This window comes from Verticillium nonalfalfae (assembly GCF_003724135.2).
Source record: "Verticillium nonalfalfae strain VnAa140/NRRL 66861 chromosome Unknown scaffold_23, whole genome shotgun sequence".
In the NCBI taxonomy this organism is placed as follows: Eukaryota; Fungi; Ascomycota; class Sordariomycetes; order Glomerellales; family Plectosphaerellaceae; genus Verticillium; species Verticillium nonalfalfae.
Window position 1 is genome coordinate 59,400 of NW_021167248.1, and position 20,849 is coordinate 80,248.

General features: G+C 54.0%; 8 protein-coding genes across 8 annotated transcripts; 4 read left to right on the plus strand and 4 right to left on the minus strand.

The window, feature by feature from the left end:
* Positions 1-686: 686 nt before the first annotated feature.
* D7B24_004123 (uncharacterized protein) lies at positions 687-1,760 on the plus strand (the record flags this gene model as incomplete). Its single annotated transcript, XM_028638298.1, has 1 exon — positions 687-1,760. The coding sequence occupies one exon, from the start codon at positions 687-689 to the stop codon at positions 1,758-1,760; it is 1,074 nt and encodes a 357-aa protein (XP_028496918.1).
* Positions 1,761-2,731: 971 nt separating this feature from the next.
* On the plus strand, positions 2,732-3,906 carry D7B24_004124 (uncharacterized protein; the record flags this gene model as incomplete). The annotated part of the gene is made up of 3 exons (XM_028638299.1): positions 2,732-3,122; positions 3,179-3,287; positions 3,540-3,906. 3 exons carry the CDS (start codon positions 2,732-2,734, stop codon positions 3,904-3,906), a joined length of 867 nt encoding a protein of 288 aa, XP_028496919.1.
* Positions 3,907-5,326: 1,420 nt separating this feature from the next.
* D7B24_004125 (uncharacterized protein) lies at positions 5,327-6,066 on the plus strand (the record flags this gene model as incomplete). The annotated part of the gene is made up of 3 exons (XM_028638300.1): positions 5,327-5,693; positions 5,771-5,956; positions 6,014-6,066. 3 exons carry the CDS (start codon positions 5,327-5,329, stop codon positions 6,064-6,066), a joined length of 606 nt encoding a protein of 201 aa, XP_028496920.1.
* Positions 6,067-6,342: 276 nt separating this feature from the next.
* On the minus strand, positions 6,343-8,886 carry D7B24_004126 (uncharacterized protein; the record flags this gene model as incomplete). Its single annotated transcript, XM_028638301.1, has 1 exon — positions 6,343-8,886. The coding sequence occupies one exon, from the start codon at positions 8,884-8,886 to the stop codon at positions 6,343-6,345; it is 2,544 nt and encodes an 847-aa protein (XP_028496921.1).
* A 1,035-nt stretch (positions 8,887-9,921) lies between these two features.
* Positions 9,922-11,510, minus strand: D7B24_004127 (uncharacterized protein; the record flags this gene model as incomplete). The annotated part of the gene is made up of 4 exons (XM_028638302.1): positions 9,922-10,025; positions 10,090-10,951; positions 11,002-11,214; positions 11,280-11,510. 4 exons carry the CDS (start codon positions 11,508-11,510, stop codon positions 9,922-9,924), a joined length of 1,410 nt encoding a protein of 469 aa, XP_028496922.1.
* A 105-nt stretch (positions 11,511-11,615) lies between these two features.
* On the minus strand, positions 11,616-12,252 carry D7B24_004128 (uncharacterized protein; the record flags this gene model as incomplete). The annotated part of the gene is made up of 4 exons (XM_028638303.1): positions 11,616-11,779; positions 11,853-11,898; positions 11,996-12,145; positions 12,196-12,252. The coding sequence occupies 4 exons, from the start codon at positions 12,250-12,252 to the stop codon at positions 11,616-11,618; spliced, it is 417 nt and encodes a 138-aa protein (XP_028496923.1).
* Positions 12,253-12,536: 284 nt separating this feature from the next.
* On the plus strand, positions 12,537-17,254 carry D7B24_004129 (uncharacterized protein; the record flags this gene model as incomplete). The annotated part of the gene is made up of 5 exons (XM_028638304.1): positions 12,537-13,790; positions 13,846-14,382; positions 14,699-14,796; positions 16,154-16,680; positions 16,755-17,254. The coding sequence occupies 5 exons, from the start codon at positions 12,537-12,539 to the stop codon at positions 17,252-17,254; spliced, it is 2,916 nt and encodes a 971-aa protein (XP_028496924.1).
* A 694-nt stretch (positions 17,255-17,948) lies between these two features.
* D7B24_004130 (uncharacterized protein) lies at positions 17,949-19,460 on the minus strand (the record flags this gene model as incomplete). Its single annotated transcript, XM_028638305.1, has 1 exon — positions 17,949-19,460. One exon carries the CDS (start codon positions 19,458-19,460, stop codon positions 17,949-17,951), a length of 1,512 nt encoding a protein of 503 aa, XP_028496925.1.
* Positions 19,461-20,849: the final 1,389 nt, after the last annotated feature.

Genomic DNA, 20,849 nt, shown 5'->3' on the forward strand with positions numbered 1-20,849 from the left:
AGTGATGGGAGACCATCGAGAGGAAGCAAGTGTGCCATGGTACGTGAAAGAATGCCCGTGATCAACCAAAGTGTTCTTAGCCTGCAAAGAAAGGCTATTTTTCTCGAACATCGAGATTTCGCTGAAGTATATGAGAGTCGCTAGGAGACTGCAAAACCTGCATATCAGCCTCTGTGGCTGTTGACTTTTCAAGTTCGAGGAAGAAAGCCAACCCTCTGGAGGCCTTGTATGATTTTGCCAGACTTGGATCGAAATAACGGAGGTAAATTAGGTAACGAAAGCTCTCCAGCATCCCTTCCTCGAGCGCATTGGGGAGTGTCTCAAATCGAGGCCAAGCTTCGTTCGTGTCACACATGGACACCTTCCCCGAAAGACCACTCCAAGTGATCGAGAGACGTTAAAGACGGCGCCCACTTTGGTCAGTACCCAAACTTTGACTGATGACCATGTGTTGGCCTTACACTAGCAATGCCGTGAACCATGGTGGGCCTCAAGTGCCGGAAGCAGACCGCGGGCACTCGCCCCGGGGTCCACTCCTTCGGCTCAACTCGAGGTCCGGCGACTAAAGTTTAAAAGAGTCTCAGCGGCCACATCGAACGGTGACAGCAGACCTGTACCAGATTGCGTTTACATCGTTACTTGCGAACCAAGTACTCTCAAGTCATCTACGTTTACAGATATCCAACATGAAGGCACTCGTCTCCAATCGCTTCATCGCGACTCGCCTGTTCAACTTTGCTTTCAACAAATCGATCTTCGCACCCGGCGGCAGCGTCACTGAGGTTCCAAAGCCCACCATCGGCGCAAATGAGATCCTCGTCAGAGTCAAGGCCGTGGCGTTGAATCCAACAGACTTCAAGCACCTCGATGTTATATCGCCCCCCGGCTCCGTCATTGGTTGCGACTACGCCGGCGAGGTTGCAGAGGTTGGCAGCAACGCGACCGCAGTATGGGCAGTTGGCGACCGTGTGGCTGGTGCCGTGCACGGCGGCCTGTTCCCTGATCGCGGCGCGTTTGCTGAGTATCTCAAGATCGACGCCGACCTTGCCTGGCGCGTCCCATCGACAGTCAGCGACGCCGATGCCACGACCTACGGCGTCTCGGCCATCACTGCAATGCTGAGCCTCAACCTCCGACATGGGATCCCCTGGGCCGACGAGGGCCAGCAGGCGCCGAACGGCAAGGAGATCTTTATCTACGGTGGCTCCACGAGTGCTGGCCTCTTCCACATCCAGCTCGCCAAAATCGCAGGCTACAAAGTCATCACGACAGCGTCATCCCGATCGGCCGACCTTGTCAAAGGCTACGGCGCCGACGCAGTCTTCGACTACAACAAGCCCAACGTGGCGAAAGAAATCGTCAAAGCCCATCCCGCCGTCGAGAAAGCCGTCGACTGCTACGGTGAGGGCCCTTCCACCGAGATCTGCACCGAGGTCTTGAGGAACGCCGGCGGCAAGGTGGTGATACTCCTGCCGAATGGAAAGTCCAAGGTGCCTGGCGTCGCGCTCGAATTGGTCATGGCCTACACGCTCATGGGCAGGCCCTTTCAGTGGTTGCCGCCGGTGGGCCCCAAGTTCGAGGGCAACCCCGACGACCGAGCTGGGTTGGCGCGCTTCTACAAGGCCCTGCCGGAGCTCACGGCCACGCTGAAACCCGTGCCCGTATCGGTCAGCGAAGGGGGCTTTGCTGACATCCTGGCCGGACTGGACAAGCTCCGACAGAAGAAGGTGTCTGGTTCCAAGTTGGTGGTCAAGTTCTAGGGTACTGCGAGATGTGCCGTGATTTTCAGCCGAGTTTGAGATTTTCTTTGCAGACATGCCCTTAGCGCACGTCACTTAATACATCTAGTCGAGACCTTTACATGCGCAACACGATGATGAGGGCCTGGGGCCGGTGATGTGTCTCGCTACAAGGATTGCCTCTCAGCTTCATCGCATTTAAAGGGAAGCTGCGACCACCATGCGGCCACCTAGCTCTTGTTTTGGGTTTCATGCCTCTGGTGAATCATCATCAAAGTATTTAACCTGCCCACGCAAAGCAATTAGCAATGCAAAACAGAACCGCTGGGACTTAGTTTACAAACATGCCGGATGTGATTGCGATAACTTCAATGCCACCACGTATGCCTATTCAAGGTCGGCAAAGCCAGATATTGCTGTGACTTTCAGAACAATTCAAGAAGACCAGCTTACGCGTACACATTGTAACTCTGCGCCAAGGGCTGCGTTCTGTGACATTGATCCTGTACTCGCCATCGCATCCTTCACCTGTCTCACTCATTTGTACCTGCAGAGAGCAGAGGGGAGAAGGCAGAGTGCTCAAACAAGAATCGACGCCGCATTGACCTATGCTCCTGCCGAACGAGGACACTTCCTCCCTCGCCAGGCTCTCATCAGGAAGGCGTTCGTCAGGTGTTCAACGTCATACCTGCTCCTTCTGCAAGTCGGTGTCAAGTGAAGCAGAGCACGTATCACGATGAATGGAGGCAAGCATAGATTCATCGAAAGAGGTCTCGTCTGGTAACCCCTTGTCCACATCTTAAAATGCACACCTCGTTCCCCGAGCAAATTCCTCCTTTCCTACTCACCTGTGTTCGTCTAACTATTCACTTCACTCTCTTTGTTTCTGATCCGCAAGCTGGAAGCCCTTCGATTTCGTCGTTGTTTTCATTCAAACAAGCACGCAAGTTCACGATCTTGTCCTCTTCTTCATCCCCCCGTCCCTTTACATGATGCTCTTCCACACATCACTCGTCACTCTGGCTGCTGCCTTCGCTCTCGTTGTCTCTGCTTTCTCTGTTCCTCTGGACTCGGAGATGGCACTGTCAATCGCCAATACTGAGCGAGGTCTCAACGGCCTGGGTCCCCTTACCTGGGATGTCGAGCTTGCCAATGCCGCCACCAATTGGGCCAGCTACCTGGGTGAGGTTGGTGGCGTTGTCCATGCAACTGAAGCTGAGCGCCCAAACCAGGGCGAGGTCATTGCCCACTACACCTCGACTTCCCCTGACGACGCCTCAGCGCACCCCATGACCCACGCCATGGTGGACTGGCTTGCTGAGCGCGTCAACTATCCCCCCGGCGCGGTCATTGACCAGAACTCTGGTCCTTACATCCACTGGTGTAGGCACAGCGCTGATTCGCCGTTTAGTATAGCGTTTACTGATGAATCCATGTAGCGCAGCTCGTCTGGTCTACCGCAACCGCCATCGGATGTGGCTTCTACCAGTCCCACCCGTCCTTTTTCGAGACTTTTGTTGTCTGTCGTATTTCTCCCGAGGGTAACATGTGAGTGCATTGGTTCTTCGCCTGTTTTTTTCTCTTCTGCTTCCGACCTTGGGCTCCCTCCTTGTTCTCTTCGCTGCCATGGTGCGCGCGAAACAAAAATGGGCAATATGCCTGTGCCATTGCATCACAGAATCCCACCAATCGTACCCAATTCGTCTCCTTCCATCGACATGGAGCAAAATTCCGTCTGTGGCGGGGCCAAGGAAACCGCATTCATCACCTTGCATTTGAGCTGACTCTTCGCCCACGCAGCATTGGACAGCCTCCCTTTCCGTCGACCGCAACCAAAATCACACGCCGTCAGGATACCTCCTCCGGCCCATTTGAGGGCGAAATCACCCACTATACTACTGGCCTTGGTGCCTGTGGCTACGACGATACAGGTGCTTCTGGTATCGTCGCCCTATCGCATGAAAAGATGGGTGCTCCGTCCAACGGCAACCCGCTCTGTGACCGGCGAGTGCTACTTTCCGCCAACGGCAGAACTGTGGAGGGCAAGGTTCGCGACAAATGCATGGGATGTGCCATCAATAATGTCGATGTCAGCGAGGACATCTTTATCGCTCTCTATGACGACCTTGGTATTGGGCGTGGCTCCGTTACCTGGGAGTTGATTTGAAGCACTCTCTAGCCAGCATATCTGGCTTACATGACACTACGCGATGCCCACGAGGAGCTCGGAAGAGGCGCATCTCAAAGCATGACCTCAAAATTTGGGCCGGATAGTGAAGAGGTACACAAAGCGGAAATAGCTGAAGGATCTCACTGTTGTCGTTGATGTAGCCGCAAAATCGACTATTGACAAGAACTGATACTTGAACTCATGGTCATGCAAACTTGTGCCGTTGACAGTGCTTTTTCCTTGAGATTTCATGATGTGTCTTTCGTCAGATTAGATAATTGCTGTGTGTGATCATAGTGCATGAGCAGTCTTGGTTTGGGTCAGGTGGTCCAGCCGTCGGCAAAGTGCAGGGAATTCCGTCAGACGAGATCGGGAACCTAACATGGATGCTGCCCAACTAAAACTTGGCCTGTGCTTCGTTCCTTCGTCCACCAATGTAATGACATAGAACACGTTGCCTCCCACACTTGGATACAAGTCGGCCTTGATGTCACGACCTCCAGCCTCCCTTTCTTCAAAAATTTGTTACCCCGCTTGGTCGGGGCGATGGCAACATACTCACTACAGTAGTAGAAGGGCTGAGGCTCCCTACAAAGTGGCCCCGATTTACATCCTCTGTTCCAATCGTCGTGGACAGTGGGTGGCACGCATTAGCTTGTGGCTGCCGAAGAGACCTTGACCTCACGGGTCTTCGTACCGGCAAGAAGCCCGGTCGCACCAAGTCTCATGTCACTCCAATGGCTCACGTCAGGTCCTAAAGCGGGACTCGGTCAGGGCATGACAGAACAGCTTAGCCCCTTGAGCAACATCTTGCGCAAGGCCACCATTCAGAAGCAGGACACTTCAGCAAATCGGATGACGTGGATCAATCCACGCTAGTCTTTGAGCCTCTGAACTTGAAAGTACGATAAAAACTAGTTGTCCTGGTGAGGTAGGAAACACTTCCCGCAGGATCTTTGACGAAGCACAGCAGCTGACGGTATTGCAGTGTCATCTCTGCAGTGCCACGTCCGCCCAAGATTCTTGTGTGGACATGCCTCGACATCGAGGAATCCAACAAAAAGGTCTGATCCGGGCATGATACTTCCAATGATGAAGGTGAGGCACGTGAAACTCGTTGACGGGCATTGGTCGTCACACAGTTCACGAAGGCGGCCCACAGGTCGTTCTAGGCCAAAGGGGAAGCGGTCAAGCGAACAAAACGGGAGCCTTGTTGGAGAGACAAAAGATGTATCACCAGGGCCTTTCGAACGAGAGTAGAACCCAGTGCTACAGAATTAAGAAAATCGCGCCGACTATAAATGGACCATCTTCAACCCAGGAGCAAGTTGTGAACTATCAAACCCTGGACTCATCAATATTTTGAGAATATCCAGTCTAAATATTGAACAGGATAAGTTCTTGTCTTTCGGCAATTATGCACTTCTCTACCATTCTCGCCGGCTGCGGCACCCTGCTTAGCTTCGCTCTCGCATCTCCGACTTCTCCGCTGCTCGCCGCTCGTCATGACACTGTCAGCTTCGCTGTCTTCACCGATAGTAATGGCGAAATCGAGTCGTTCAAAAACGCTGAAGCTCTGGGCGTCGATATTTACGGCCCCATCCCCGACGACGGTGTCGTTCATGCCGACCATGTCACGGCCGAGCCTGGCACCAAGGCCTGGGCCTGGATCCGCGCCCAAGCCGACATTGACTGGGCCAAGGTGTCCAAAGACAAGCGAGACGCGGTGCTGAAGAGGCAGGGATGGGCGAACATTGGGATCGGCATGTATGCCCAGGACAACTGTAAGTGACAACCTCGTCTCATCCAGGCGCTAGACCCGCTCCGCGAAACGAATGAATGACTGACAGCCCCGGGACAGGCGGGGGCCAGGCTTCGTACTTTGACAATGTCGAATATGGCACTCATCACTTTGATGTCGTCAACTATTACAGCATTGGCATCACCTATCGTGGCCTGCGTGACGGCGAGACGCTTGGCACCTTCCGTCAGGCAGGCGATGACTGGTGCGGCACGTTTGTAAATAACATCGCACATAACGCAAACCGTAAGTAGCCCCAGCCATGTTTCGAATGGCAGGAATATGCTGACTTAAACTCTGCAGCTGGATGTGGTGCCGTCGGCCCCATCAACTGCTTCATCCTCACCCTCAGCTGAAGACGCGACACATCAAACCGACATCCATAATATGGATAGTAGAAGATAGCGGTCTGTCAACAAGATCAAGGAACAATGATTATCATACAACTGCCACGGGGCTTAAATCAGGTTTCTCAATTTTGACCTCAATTTTGACAACGTAGAGACCACTCACAGAAAAAGTTTGGTAATGGAGACAGTGGCTGTTGAAGTGGATATCAATGGAGGGTTGGGACAAAGGACTATCTCTTACTCTACCTATTATCTATTTTCCTCTCCTATGGTCGCGATTTTTTATTCTATCAAGTCAAACATCTCCAGCACATGTTCGAAGTTCCTCGCCTCCTCTTCCGACACTGCCTGCACATGCTCATTCGAGGGATTCAGATTGACCACTGAGAATCTTTCAACCTGGCTCTGCCAAAACTCAATGTCCCTGCTTAATCCCAGGCTCTCGAGCATGTATGGCAGTTTAACTAGGGGGTGCTCAACCTTCTCGACAAGACGAGAAACCCAGTCGTGTATGTCTTCTGGTTGACCGTGTTGACCCTTTCGGACGAGCGCCACACATAGGCGCACCCAGTGGATGATGTAAACCTGGTCCATGCAGCCCTGCGCAGCGCGGAACTCAATAGTCCCTTCCAGTACTGACTCACCTTTATTGGTCAAAGTGTCAGTTTCCCGTAGGTGTGACAGGGTGACCGCACCGCGAGTAGCTCCGTTGCAGGTAAGCGTTGTCAGATCGCTTAGGCTTATCGTGCTCCAGATGAGCCCCATGGATTTCTGTACCAACGATGACGGAATGCATCCAAGTGGCACGTGCTTCCGCAAGTCTTCCTCAAGGCGGCCCTGCTCCTCGGGATCCTCTGTGAGCTCTAGAAGATGGCAAGATTCATTGCCAGTAGCTGCGTCAGAGCTGGTCGAAATCGGCAGGCAGTATCTGCAATGAGGCCCGCGGCGATGCGGTGCAATGAACAATTGCGTAATGGGCTCGGCGAACCAGATGACGGTCACGATCCGTTTCAATTGAAGCAGATCAAATTGCTTATTGTGCGGTGAGACGTGAACATGCAAACCCGCCTGTTGAGGAATGATTGTGCGGAAACTGTTGCGCATGAGTGTAAGACCTTCGGCAAACTTCCTGAACCCATCAGAATTGGCGCGGCCTATGGGTGAAGCAACCTCCATAGCGGCAAAACCCTTGCTGTAGCCATCAACCGGGTCTGCCGTTTCGTCGAGGCTTAAGTCGTGCTGTACTTGCCAAGATTGGAAGATAATGTTGAAGTGAGGATGGATGATGAAACCCGCGCCGAGTGCGAGTTTATGCAGGTGCACTTTATCTTGATTGTCAGTGATTGAGGCGAAGAAACCGTTGTCTGCAAGGAGCGTCGCAATTTTGATACGGAGAAATTGACTGCAGTCTTCTTGCGCGGTGATGTCCACGAACGAGGCCTGTGATCCGTCAGTTGTCAATTCATCACCATCCCCAAGACGGTCAAAATTCCAATCCTTGGCATCAATGAACCAGCGCGGGTCCTGGGGGTGCGGGTCTAGGGCCTTCTCGCCGGCAGGGACCATGAATTCCATTTCCACGCCGAATGTATACTGCGGGCTTGTTTCTGCATCCTTTTCTACACCCTCAAGATCCACAGCGAATCGCGAAGCAAGTTCAGCCAACTCTGGGACTTGGGGGTTTCGACCGAGACCCTCAAAGTACCTGGCTGTCTCTTCAAGCTTCAGTTGGCGCAAGAGCTCTTCAACGGTGAGGCCGCTGCTGTCTTCGCTTCGACCGCTGGTCGCGGACCGGATGATTGGATCCCCCAGCTTCTCGAGTAGATCATTCATACGCATAGGGCTTGACGTCAGGCATGCGTCCACAATTCCAAGGCAGGTCGAAACCCAATGGTAGATGCGCGTCATGTTCAGTGTTCCGCTGTGCTGTGTGAATCCAAGTGTTCGTTCATCTGGCTCGTTAGCTTGAAGAGTAGAGAATATGAACGCACCTGTCAACTCCATGGCGCTATCTCTGGCCGGCAAAATGCGCATCTTCTGGATCAAATCGTCCTTTGTAATGGTGTTGAGTAAATCCGACATTCTATACGCGTAGAATGGAGATTGCCAATCGTCTCTCGACATAGCAAGCTCGAACATGGGCGACCTCGTAGCTATGGCGTTTCCCTTGTTGAATAGGTAAGGGGCGGATGCCTTACTCAAAAGCAACTCGTCAGTACTGATTTGCTTGAAGGGGCTAAAGGCTACCGTAAAGGGGAGACCTAGCGCGTTGGGGCTATTGGATGCACAATGAGGCGGGTGTAACTGGTCGATCAGGGAGGTTGCTGACCATAAAAAACGGATGATGTTCTTAAGACCGTCGAGGTCAAACTCACCATTCTCAACCTTCATCTCCACCTTCAGCGTCGTGTTCGTGTTGATGCCCACAGTGCGTTCAGCGGCAATTGCTTCACAGACTTCAAAGACGGCCTCAGCCCAGCTACTCGTAGGAGAGAAGAATGGCGTCCTCAAGGAAACACCCGTGTACTGGTTGTTCATGGGATCGATCCATGAGTCTTGCGGGGCCATCTCAGCTTTCGTCGCTCGAGATACCTGCCATAAGGCTTGATGTGAAGCGTAGTGGTCCTGAGTCGTCTTGGGAGCGATGGCAGGGAGGCCTAGGCTGTCCAGCAGCCTAATAACGTCTTCGAGCACGTGCTGTGGATCCTCGAAACTCTTATTAGCCCTCCGCCCTGTGACCTTCTTCTCGACAAGGAACTCTAGGGTGAGGCGAAATACAAACCGTACGCCGAAGTCTGGCATGGGAGGGAGGTCGATGGGCGCCATGTTGGTTGTTGATGTGTTTTTGTGAATCACGCGCAATCTTCAAAACCGCGTTGAATGATACAGTTTGGTTACTTACTGGTTTCCACGACATGTACCATAAGTCTCTGTGGCTGGAGGGTTAAGAGAAGGAGTTGAAGTAGAGTCTCTATATAGTGTTGACTATCGCGACGTTGGCTGCAAAACAATAGAGGTACAGAGGCCATGTCGGTTTCGCATAATAATCAAGCGATTGGTCGCAAAACCTTGATCAGAAGCAGTCGCAGTACGTCAAATTCTTCACAGGAACAACGTTGTGTCCGAAACAGGACATCGTCATCTGATCAATGACTTACTTAGCTTAGCCGGACCATCACATTTCTTTCTCCATTTGACGATGCCGGGCTTTGGTACCTGGCGACCCGTCTCACCTCATCGCGTTATTGCACACTTTTCTATGTAGACTTATACAATGTGATGCTCATGAAGTGCATGGATGTTGTTTTGGTAGTGGACTTTGAAGAGATCCGATGGCTCTCGCCAGGCCCTCTTTCATCAAAGGTTGCGCATAAGAACATGCAATTCGGAACCAACCCGGGCCCTCATATACAAAGCTTAATCATTTGGCAACAAAGACTAGACTCAAAGAAGCCGAATTGAACTTTTGCGCCCAATCAAGCAAGTCCATGTCAAACCCAATTCAACCCGCGGTAGGTTCGCCCAAGATGACCAGGAAAACAAGACTTTGTTCCGCCTTGGTGCATGCGTAACATCGAACTCATTTGCCACGATGCCGGGAGTGTACAGTTTAGCTCCCCGCAAGCAAATCTTTGTTCACTCGTATGCAGCTGCCTGTCCACCTTGAGTTTTCAAGAACAACCCGCAATAACATGATCAGCTGCGGATGAGATCGAGATGAAAGGCCCCAATTGCGCCAGCGCAGCATGTAGTAAGACGTTACTTTTTGAGATAGAATAGATCCAACCTGCAGCCTGCTCTTCCAAAGTCCCGCGACACGCCCCGAGTGACGCGAAGTCGAGAAGGATCGTACCCTGGTAATCACTGGTCTTTACGTAGTCTCCAGCCCCCATGCCAGCCAACCCACCCCTTCGCTCTAGGTCCTCTTGCAAACCCGACAAGCAGAGCCAGCCCGACAAATGCCACTGCGCACGCACAAGATCAGTATCACGAAAACGAACCGGGAGACGTCAAGACAAAAAGCCTTACCGCTCGCTCCACCACTCAGGAGCCACCCGCCATGGGCATACAGCCTGTTTCCAACAGTTGTGCCTGTCAACTGACCACAGAAGGCACAAATCATGTACGCCGTGTTGATCCTGTTTCTGGCTTTTGGATCGAGTGTGTAAATTGCCGCTCGATTGCTAATGTGCGCCACCTGTGTTCCCACGTCGGCAAGGGCTGCCTGGATGATAGGTCCGGCCACGGTAGCCTTGCCAGTGAAAGTACCGACGATGACTCCAGCCATGACGGCGAACAAGCCCAGGATGGTCGAGAACAAGGGAACAAACCGGTCAAAGACCAGACGGGTGTAGAGTGGTGTGCCGACGATGCCTGTCAGGACGATGAGGGAGAAAAGACCGATGATGAGGGAACTGAATTCGTAAGGCGGCGATGCGAGCAGGAAAGTGAGGGTCGTCCAGAAGTTGGTGAAGATGGCGTTGCACAGAAACGCAATGAGGCAGGCCTGCACTAGGATGGGCTCGGTGAAGATCATGGCGACGATGCTCCACAGTACGCGAAAGTAATTGATGCCCTCGGGGTTGGTGGGTGGGTAATCAGGCATGAAGCAGAAGAGCAGGACAACGAGGATGTACTGGGCGCCGAAGGACAGCCAGTAAATGTTGATCCAGTCGGTGTAGTTGGCAACGATACCTGAGAGCAACCGTGCGACGAGCATGCCGAACATGAGGCCTGAGGCGACAATCGCCATGGCTGTCGTCTTGCGCTGGGGTGGAGCGATATCCCCAACGAGAGGGATCATCAATTGCGGAGTGACGGTCGTGGCACCGCAGATGAAGGATAGCGTACAAAAGACATCGAATGACTTGGTGACACAAAGGCCGAGCCACTATTCTAGGGTCAGCCTATGGCGCAAGGCACAAGCTCGATTGTTCTTACAAGCATCGCAGTCGCCCATACCAGCCCAATGATGAACGGCCGCCGTCGCAAAGTGTCACCTAGCGGGCATAGGAAGAGCAGGCCTGCAGCATAGCCGGATTGCATGAGTGTGGCGACGGAAGAGGCACGCTCGAAGCTGACATTGAATGTTTCTGCGATTCTGTTCAGCACGGGCTGATTGTAGTACAGATTGGCTACAGTGATGGTGGCAGACTGTGTTCATGGTTAGCCGAACGTTAAGACATCAAAAACACAAAGAAGGCCGGCGAAGCATTTACCAGAGCGTAGAGAAAATTGAGGAAGTACCCGAATTCGGGAGGATTCGCCGGATCATAACGCAGCCTCGTAGGCGTCCATGTCAGGATGTGAATGACAAGTCCTCGAGCAGAGCGGTCATCGGGCTTATCGCTCTCGGCTACACGAGCTTCGAAAACGGCGTCGGCAGCTGGTGCCTTTGATGGTTGAGTGAGCCGCATGGCACCAGCTCGAGGCTCTGTAGCCAGTTCCATTCAAATCGATGAAGCTCAGTTCCGTTCCTCGATTGAACCCAACCTGCAGGTGGTCGTGAGGAGCGGAACGTATTGTAGGGGGATGACAAGTTGCCCTCGTCGCTCCTATGGCATACTAGGTAGGTCCTTGGACGATGGAGGGAAGATGGCCATCGAGATAACGAGTCTGTCGCGACTCGGAATCTGGCCGGAGGTCCCCATAGTCCCGACAGGCGACATCGCTCGGCAAATGGTTATGGGGCCCGAGGAGTCAACTAAGGCGTGATGATCTGCGAGATGAAGAGTGCAAGCGCTAAAGATGGTCCGGACTTGATTCCGAGGTCAAAGCTGCCCTTACCTTACTAAGCAGCTTATTCTGTCTTATCGTCCATCTGCCTCGTCCCCTTACCTGCAGGTGGGCAGGCAAGGCAGGCAAGGCAGGTTGGATGATGAAGTCCCCACTCAGCGAATCAGTCCTCCTTCACAAAATGCGAACCCAGACCAACCAAGCATCCATCGACAAGCTGCGGGCTCAGCACAAGCCAAACTCTCGGATTCTCTTTCAAACAGGACCTCTTAGCAATGACAAGACCTGTGTCTCCGCTATTGTTCTCCGCCGCGGGGATGTCCTTGTATAGACGTCTTGCTGGCAGCTCCTGAGCGGGGGGCATTTAGCATGGATGCCCTTGTCCTTGATCGAGCATACGTCGTCAATGAGGCCTGCTGGACTAGCTGTTCGAGCGATCCTACTGTCAGTGTTCATTTGTTCCAGCATTGGATCTGGCAGACGTCATGTGCGACTTCTCAGATTTAAGCGAAGCCAGCATCAGGCCTGTTCATCGACGACGTGAAGGTTGGCGACCATCGCGCTTTTTTTTGGTTCTAATTACTTGCCAGCCTTCTGCATTTGTTCGCCGCTCTTTCCAGAAGTTCAAGCTCCAGGAAGACCCGTGACTTAAAACTCTACGTCTGCCATGTCCACCCAACAATCCGGAGCGACGGACGTCGGATCGATTCACAGTCCAGAATACGACTTGCTTAGCCAATATGCCCGAGTACGTCGGGCTCAACAGCTCGAATCTCTTTGAATTCGAAGAACGACTTCTACGAGACCACATTCTGGCAGACAACAGCTCCGGCTCCGGCATCGAATACGACGAATATGTGGTTTACAAATGGAGCAGTGGCGCCACCACACCAAGCCATGGTAATTTGGCCGAGCATCGACCACAAGGTACCATCTCGCATCGATTTAACCAGGCGGATATTCCCGGCTTCGAGATGCTCAATCTTGCCTTTCGACAAGACTACCTATTGGATCAAGATGGTGCATTCGCTACCTCTGACCAGCTCGATTCAAGCATGACAGTCTACGGCCGTGTGAGACGGGTCGTGTGCTTTCGCCGAGGCCATTCTTTCGACCGTGTGGGTGGCCTCAGCATCACACCAGACGACCTAACTGCTATGAATTTGCATCCTGCGACACTTCAGTATTCGCGTCGAACGACGACTGAGGGTCGCTTCTGGTCCGTCGACAAGTCAAGATTGAGCCTATTATTGGCCTTCTCGTCGCATCCTCGAACTCCTTATGACTTTCTTTCGATGACATACGATCTCAAGTCACGAACATCGACCGTTCTCATACGTCAGTCGCACAATCCTCGGAGAGATGACTTTCAAGAGCTCGATGAATACGACAATCGCCTGGAGGCATGTAGGGCGCAATGGGCGCATCCCTTTGTCACGCCTGTTGTGCTCCTCCAAGTGCAGTTCGGGCGCACGGAGGAGGCCATCATGGAGAACTTGCTCCATGTCAAAATCCTCGAGCAGGATGTTCACAGCATATCTGGGTTCGAAGACCCAGGCCTAGATGACGAGAAGAGGCTGCGCTGGGCTCGATACTCGAGTCGAGGGGGCTCAGAAGATTTCATGCCAGGACCGATGCACATGGCCGATCTCATGGAGCGGGCGCATGACGTGCAGAAAGAATCAATGAAGCTGTTGGACACGGTCAAGTGGATGGAGCGAGCTGTCGAGCTTTTGCTCCAGACGGGCGACGAACTGGCAGAAGAGATGAATGTTGTGGAGGTCGAGACCCAAGTGTTAGATGAGTTCGGCGCTCCGACTCCGCTCGAGATAGGTGACCAAGCAGTGCTCCAAAAGCCGAGAGTGTCGAGAGAGTCTTTGCGAGATGACTGGCACGAAATTGAGCAGTATCTCGAGGGCCTATTGAGGATGTGCATCGCGCTCGAGACCGATCGTGGCATGGCCGAGGCTAGATGCCGTGCTCAGATTGACATAGTAAGCCCCCTTTCAAGAGCAAACTGACGCGTGGGCAAACGCTGATCGTGAGCAGATTTACAGCAAAATGGCCCAAGAGGACAACATGCTCAACGCCCGCATGGCCGTGTCAGCGACGCGCGATAGTTCTTCCATGACGGCGCTAGCTGTCATCACTGCCATTTTCCTCCCAGGCGAGTATGTCAGCGGTCTTTTCGGCATGTCCATGTTTGACTGGCAGGCTTCAGGTGAAGATGCCTCAGGTCGGACCGATGAAAGCGGAGGCGCTCCTGCGGCAGCTCGAGATCCTCTTCCCGTCCTAAGCCGCCTATTCTGGGTCTACTGGGTGACGGCGGTACCCTTGACGCTCTGTGTCCTCACCATGTGGCGTATATGGTGGGTGAGAGCAGACCGCTCTTTCCGCAGGCGTCTCTCGCGCGAGCTGAGCGAGAGGCGAATTTGGACCAAGGACGGCAGGCCGCGTGACCTGGAGCACTCCTTCTGGTACGACTTCTTCTTCCTGACGGCGATGGGACACGCGAGCGCTGAACCTCTGCCACTGGCACCAACACCACCCCTTTCGTCGCCGGCGGAGAATACAAAGGTGCCTTTGGTACGGAAAAGACATTTATTCTGGAAGACGGGAGGGAAGGGTTTGCACACGTATACTGTGTAAGGCGACTGTGCCTTCCTTTTCTGAAATGAAGGTATCCTGAATAGCCGCATCAAGTCTATCGAAACGTAATGAAGTCGCAAGATGTCGTCTCTTCTGAGGCGGTGCATCATAACAACGAGCAACTCATCCGGAAGAGTCATCAACGGGCTTGTATTATGATTATGATACGCCGCAGCGATGACAGAATCCATTAGGATGACTCCTGTATTGGATCTGATTCTTGTTGCTGACATTTAACTGCCTTCTCGCACAGAGGGGGTCATCGGTTTCATTTGTCGTGAAGGTCTCCGTCGGCTGGCAAGCCCTCTTCAGGTGGGATCGCAGTGCTTCAAGGAGCCTCTCGAGCATTTGGTTTGTGGAAAGTGGGCTTCTTGGGCGTTGATGAGGGAGCACGCCAAGGGTGGCTTAAGATCGAGATTTCACTTGATATAAGCCCCGCCCCGAAGGGTTTTCTCCTCCAATTTCGACGGCTTCAAACTTTGGGCCTGTTCTCATCCTTACTTTGATGCAACTGCGACAGCGTCGCTGCGCTTGGAAGCACCCTAGTGGAATTCCATCTCTTCATCAAACGAGGAGCGTATTGGCGTCGCATTTACGATTGGCACATAATCGAACGATCGCAAAAGCACTCCACATATGCGAACCCAAATGTGCAAGGGCCAGGAATCACTTGGCCGGCATTCTTCGCAGACAATATGCCCTGGCCAGGTACTCTTGCGCGGCCAACACGGCCTAATGTACAGGGGATTGAGCATGAGACGCCCGGCCTTTTGGACCGTCTCGGGATATATGGCGAATGACACCCTCATCAATCACTGTCTGAAGATCAGCATGACCGCGTGTTGCGGATGTCCCCGGGCCTGCTAGGACATGACTGGCATGACCAATTCCCACAGGAACTCAGGTTATAAGCGCAACAGCTACTTCCAACAGTTGTCGTTCGTTTCTGGACAGTGGCAGCTATATCAATGACGTTTACCGGAACGGACTGTCTTTTCCATGCTAAAAAGTATGAAATTTCAACTACCTTGATGGGTGCGAATCATAAATATCTGACGCGGGGAAGGCAATCAGGGTCATGCCAACTTTGATCACACGAGAAGAACACGCTACATTGCGTACTTCGTGCTGGGCAAAACAGCATACAATAGGGAAACGAACGGAAGCGACATATATGATTAGAGGGAAGAGTAACATGAAGATGGCCAATGTGAGCAACCCCGCACAGGATCATATCTCTTGGTTCTGCGTTCCCTCCCCGGCAAACCCAGCAAGTGAATGGGCCAAAATGGCAATAGCCGGCTTTTTTGGAGTCATCATATCGCTGCTCGCAGTCCTAGTACTAGCCGAGAAGGGGCGAGAGAAGCTGAGATTCTTATGGGCCGCCCTCTGCTGGTGGGCAGCTTCGGGCCACTTCCTGCCCGTCTTGCGCCAGTATCGACAAGAGTCGAGCCGCGTGGCCCCCTTGGCCGGCGGCTCTCTGATGCCCACCAGCTCAGCGGAGGTCGGGACTTTGGTCACTGCCCGCCCGGCCCCGATGCCCAGCTATCAAAGAGAAACAATTGCCAGCAAGGCTCGAATAAATTCTTTGAAAAGTCACTCTGGCAAGGAAAGAGGTCGGTGGAGCGTTTCACGCGCTCCTTTGAGGAAGGTACGTGAGGCCAGAAGGCTCCGTCTTCTTCATCCTCCTCTAATCCTCTCCTTCCAGCTCTCTCACCAACTTGACGGCGCTGCAGGGGAACAGACAGCCATATATTCCGAAATTCTTCATTATCCGGGCAAATATGAACGACGTTGACATGGAAGTGAGTCAGGCTGATCCTGTTGTCGCCTACGAAGACATGGTACAGAGGTTGGAGAGAGCAGAGAAGCAAATCGATCTCCAGCGCTTGCAGATTGCCGTCTTGGAGGCACAGCAGGCCCCCATTGCCCCCGAGGTTCCTGCCACGGTCCTTCACGAACTCTTCAGCAAGCTCACGTACGAGATTAATATCCTGGCTCTTCTCTTGACTGGTCCTGTCGCCGTCGATACGACCCATCCACGCATGGCGAATGGACTTGGAATGCTCGGTGAGCAATGGAAGGAGTGGATCATCGACGAGGCCACTCGCTGCTCCGTATTCGAGGCCTTTGTCTGGTACGAGGTTGCTCAGTACTTTGGCAGCCAGCATCGCGATATCTGGGCCGGCAAGATGGGCGGTGCCTTCAAGGACGTTTGCAAGCAGCTCCGCACCAGTGAGTACTACAGCTGGCCATCGAACCTCCAAAAAGAATGGCCAGATCATCACTGACACTGGCCCATTCCGCAGCCTTTCTCAAAGACGCCGACATGCGAACCCTCCAACACTTTGCCCTCTGGCGCGCCCAGGGCGCTCACATGATCACCCAGGCCCTCGGCAACGACGCAGCCACCGCCACAACCAGCATCGACTGGGACAACCTGACCACCGTGGCAAGCGAGCTCTTCGCCGTGCTGAAGACGTACCTGCCCGTCCAAGACGCCGCCAACCCCGACGCCTCCGTCTGCCACGCCGCGACGCTGCACTACCGCCTCCTGAACGTCTTCACCCTGGCCGTGCGCATCGACGACGTCCTCCTCGGCAGCAAGAATCCCATGTTCCTCGTCTACGGCCGCCCCAAGCGCTTCGACGCCACCACCATGTGGCCGTCTGTCGAGAATGCCGAGGTCGCCGACGAGACGCCCGTCAAGTTCCAGATCAGCCCGAGCATCAAGATGAAGGTGCAGCCCGAGGGGGGCGGCGGGGCCGTTGCCAGTGTGTTCATCACCAAGGCCAAGGTCTGCATCTAGAGGTGCTCAGGGGGTTTTGTTTTTCTTCTGCGTTTGATTCTGGGTCTGGGATCGGTCGGACGTTTCCTGGGGAAGGGAATCGGGGTCTTCCGTATGCGGCTGATCACATCGTCCTTTGAGTGTTCTTGGGATGAAAAGATGGGGGAGAGGGAGAGAGAGAGCACAGTTGAAGGTATGCTCATTTGGGTCGAAGGTCATACAATACTCCTGGGGAAATAGACGGCTGGCGCGTGACGCTCTGCCGGCATGCTGGCATGGCAAGACTTATGATGCTGTGGTGCCTGGCAAGTCTGGGAAATGATGAGCCAAGGCGCGTGGAAAGGATATGGCACGTAGATGCGCGGCTATGCAAAAGTCGCGGGGTGCACAATACAGTCATTGGTTGTTTGGTCATTGGTGGATATGCCATACCGCAAAGCGCTCTCCAAGGTTGTATGCTTCCCTGCACTCGGCTTGATCAACGCCCTATAGAAGTTGGTTGTGTGTACCATAACGAATACCGCTATCAAGTTCGTTCCTCGACGATTAACAAATATACACGCTGCAGTGCTTCAAAACAGATCTTATTCAACCACATTGCTAAACGCCATGGCATGCAAGTCCAATATCTATTACTGTACATTGTTGATCGTCCTCGTCATGGCTTCCTTCATCAGACAGAGCATGCCTCGCTCTCCTTGCGATGATTTGCCGTCTATTTTTGTTGCCTCTCAAAGCTAAAATTCCACACCTCCTTCCTCTGCGTGCCGTCTGATGACTCCTTCAGCCCAACATGCTGGAAGACGCTCGGCTCGAGAGCCCACTTCGTCAATTGTTTGTCGCGCGCCAGATCCTCGAGCATCATGTCGCCGGGAAAGTTAAAGGGCGGCGTGACGAGCATGTCGTGGATCATGTCGAGATGTCGCTGCGGGAAGACAAGGCCCTGGGCGCAGCAGCCGTAATTGGGCATCTCCCGGACGCCGTCAGAGGACCAGGGGGTCATGCGGTGGGTCGAGACGCGTCCAGCGGCGAAGTACAGGACGATGAGGGCCGGCAGCCAGAGGCCGAAGACGAGGGCGGCCATCCAGGCCGACGTGTGGCGGTACGTGGTGACGGTGCGCTTGCCTTGGGCGCCAAGAGAGGCAGCGGGCCATGTGCGACGCAGGACGAGAAAGACGACAAGGGCCAGGACGTAGAGCTCAAAGATGACGCGCGAGTAGCCAAGCCACTCCTCGCTGTTCCAGCCCATGAAGATTTCTGAGTAGAAAAGACGGAAGTAGAGCCAGTCAGGGGCTTTCGGGTGGGAGGCTTTGCGCTGCTCAACGTCGGCAATGCCAGCCTTGAACCGGGTGAACCAATCGCGCGATGCGACAATATCATCTTCGACGAGGGCAAAGTACTGGGCGCCCGTATTGCGGCAGGCGTCGAGAACAACGGAATGGTCGAGGCGCATGTTCTCAACGCGTTCGGTACCGCGGCCGGCTTGGCGGACGTCGTAGGGAATGGCGCGCGTGACGGAACCCTCTGGCTGAGGTGGCAGCGTCCAGTTGCCAGCGCTATAAACGATAGCCTCGTCGACAAGACGATCGAGCCAGGGCGCCTCGTAGGCGGGGTGGTCTTTGGGATCTTGGTCGGCGAGCAGCGTCACGAGATGAATGGTAGAGCGCTCCTCGTCGGTCAAGGTGTCGACGAGGGTAGCGAGAGTCTGCGGCAGAAACGAGACGGTGTTGCGGGCGACACTAGGAACGCCAATGCAGAGAAAGGGCTTGGTGCCGGGGAGCCGCTCGATCTTGGGCGTCGGAGGCCCGTAGGTCAGGACCTCGATCAGGTGTTCGGCGTTGGTGGTGCGAACGAGGGAAAAGCGTTCTCGGAAGGCGAGCTTCTCGTTGAAAAAGATAGACGAGGGGTCGTCGTAGGAATTGGAGTAGCAGTAGAGGGCCAGCATCAGCCAGACGGCGAGAAAAGCGGCATTGGCATGCTTCGGGCGTATTGTCGGGTACTTCACGTTGGCCGACATGATGGCAATCGTCTGCATTGTCGGTTGCATTTTGTTGGCCAACAGGTGGGCGCTCGTCTGTACCGTCGGGTACACTTTGTCGGTCAAGGTGCTGGCGATGATCTGCACTGTCGGGGACAATTTGTCGGTCAAAGTATTGGCGATGGTCTGCACCGTGGGAGACACATTGTCGACCAACATGATGGCGATGTTCTGCAGCTGCAGAGCCATGGTGTAGTGTAGCACGCGCAGATGGATAGCAAGTGGCAGACCAGCGCGAGATGGCAATGACGGCTTGGATGCCAAGGACAGCAGGGCTTTCTCAAGGCATGGCGACGCCGGGGTGGGAGCTTGTTTGGTTTTGTTGCTGGCTCGGGTCGGGTCGCTGACAGCTTCTCCGGGCCACACGCTTCACTTCAGACACGGGCCAGTGGGCGTGAGAAACCAAAAGGGAAAAAAAAGCACTGTTCGACGCTGAGTGAGAGAGAGGCACAGACAGATGGGGATGGGGATGGGGGCGTGGCGGAGGGCGGGCCTCATTCATGGCTGCCATCTCGTGTCTGGATTGGACCAAATCACCATAGTCAGCCGTAGTGGCCGTCTTTTGGGGTCGTCGACGAGGGTGGCCCCTGCCTTTTTGGGCTTGAGACGGTCGTGCCTGGTGTTGCTCCAATCTCGGCTGGGTACTGGCCAGGGTCCATGGGCCGTTCTCGCCCTCTCTGTCGATGGCTGCCTGGAGCGAGCGTTGGTGCCAGTGGTGCTTCATGTGCTGTCTCTTGCTGTCTCTGGGGGTGTTGTTAGCCTGTGGGTGCCCAGGAATGGCCTTTCCTAAACAATACGAGGCGTACGGGAAGGAGCAGGGAAAAGGGGCCGAAGAGGAAGGAGGGAAAAGGGGGAAAGTGCCGACCAGCGAAATCTGCGTGTCCCTCCTGCTGCTCATGCTCCTGCTCGTCCTCATGCTCGTCGCGTCCTGTCGCGTCGTTATCAACCCCACACAAACTAAAGCTGTCATCGTCGTCGTCGTCGTCGTCTGCGGCAATCTGAGCTTGTTGTACCCTACGGTAGTAAAATGCTTGGCCCGGCCCGTCTTGGCATGCCCTCTGTTCAGAACTTTCTTTCGCCCTGATTGTGGATCCTATTCATCGCAAAATTCCTCGACCCAGATCGATTCGACTGGGCAGATACCCCCAACCGTGTGTTGCCTGTCCCCAATGGCTTGCTTATCTCGCCTCGGCAAGATCCTCGCCGATCGCCGAGCGCCAGCGTCGCGCCATGACCAAGTATCGCGTTCTTGGCGATCTTGCCATTCTTTCCAGCCATCGAGCATACGCCTTTGCGGGGACCAGCAAGCTGTTCCAGGCCAAGCCTGTCTGCACATGCCCAGACTGCCTCGAGAAAGGCAGTGTCCTCTGCCCACCCATGATGACGAGTTGACCATCACCTGATCCGCGACGGATCTCTTGCCTTGGTCTGGATGCTACGACTTTGCTATTGGCACCGGAGAGAGGAGAGAGAGAGAGATAGAGAGAGAACGAATGGTCGTCATTCGGCGACGCCTTTAGTTGGTGCTGCAATGACTCTCCAAAGACCATGGCCCGATCTGAACATCTCGCGATCCGA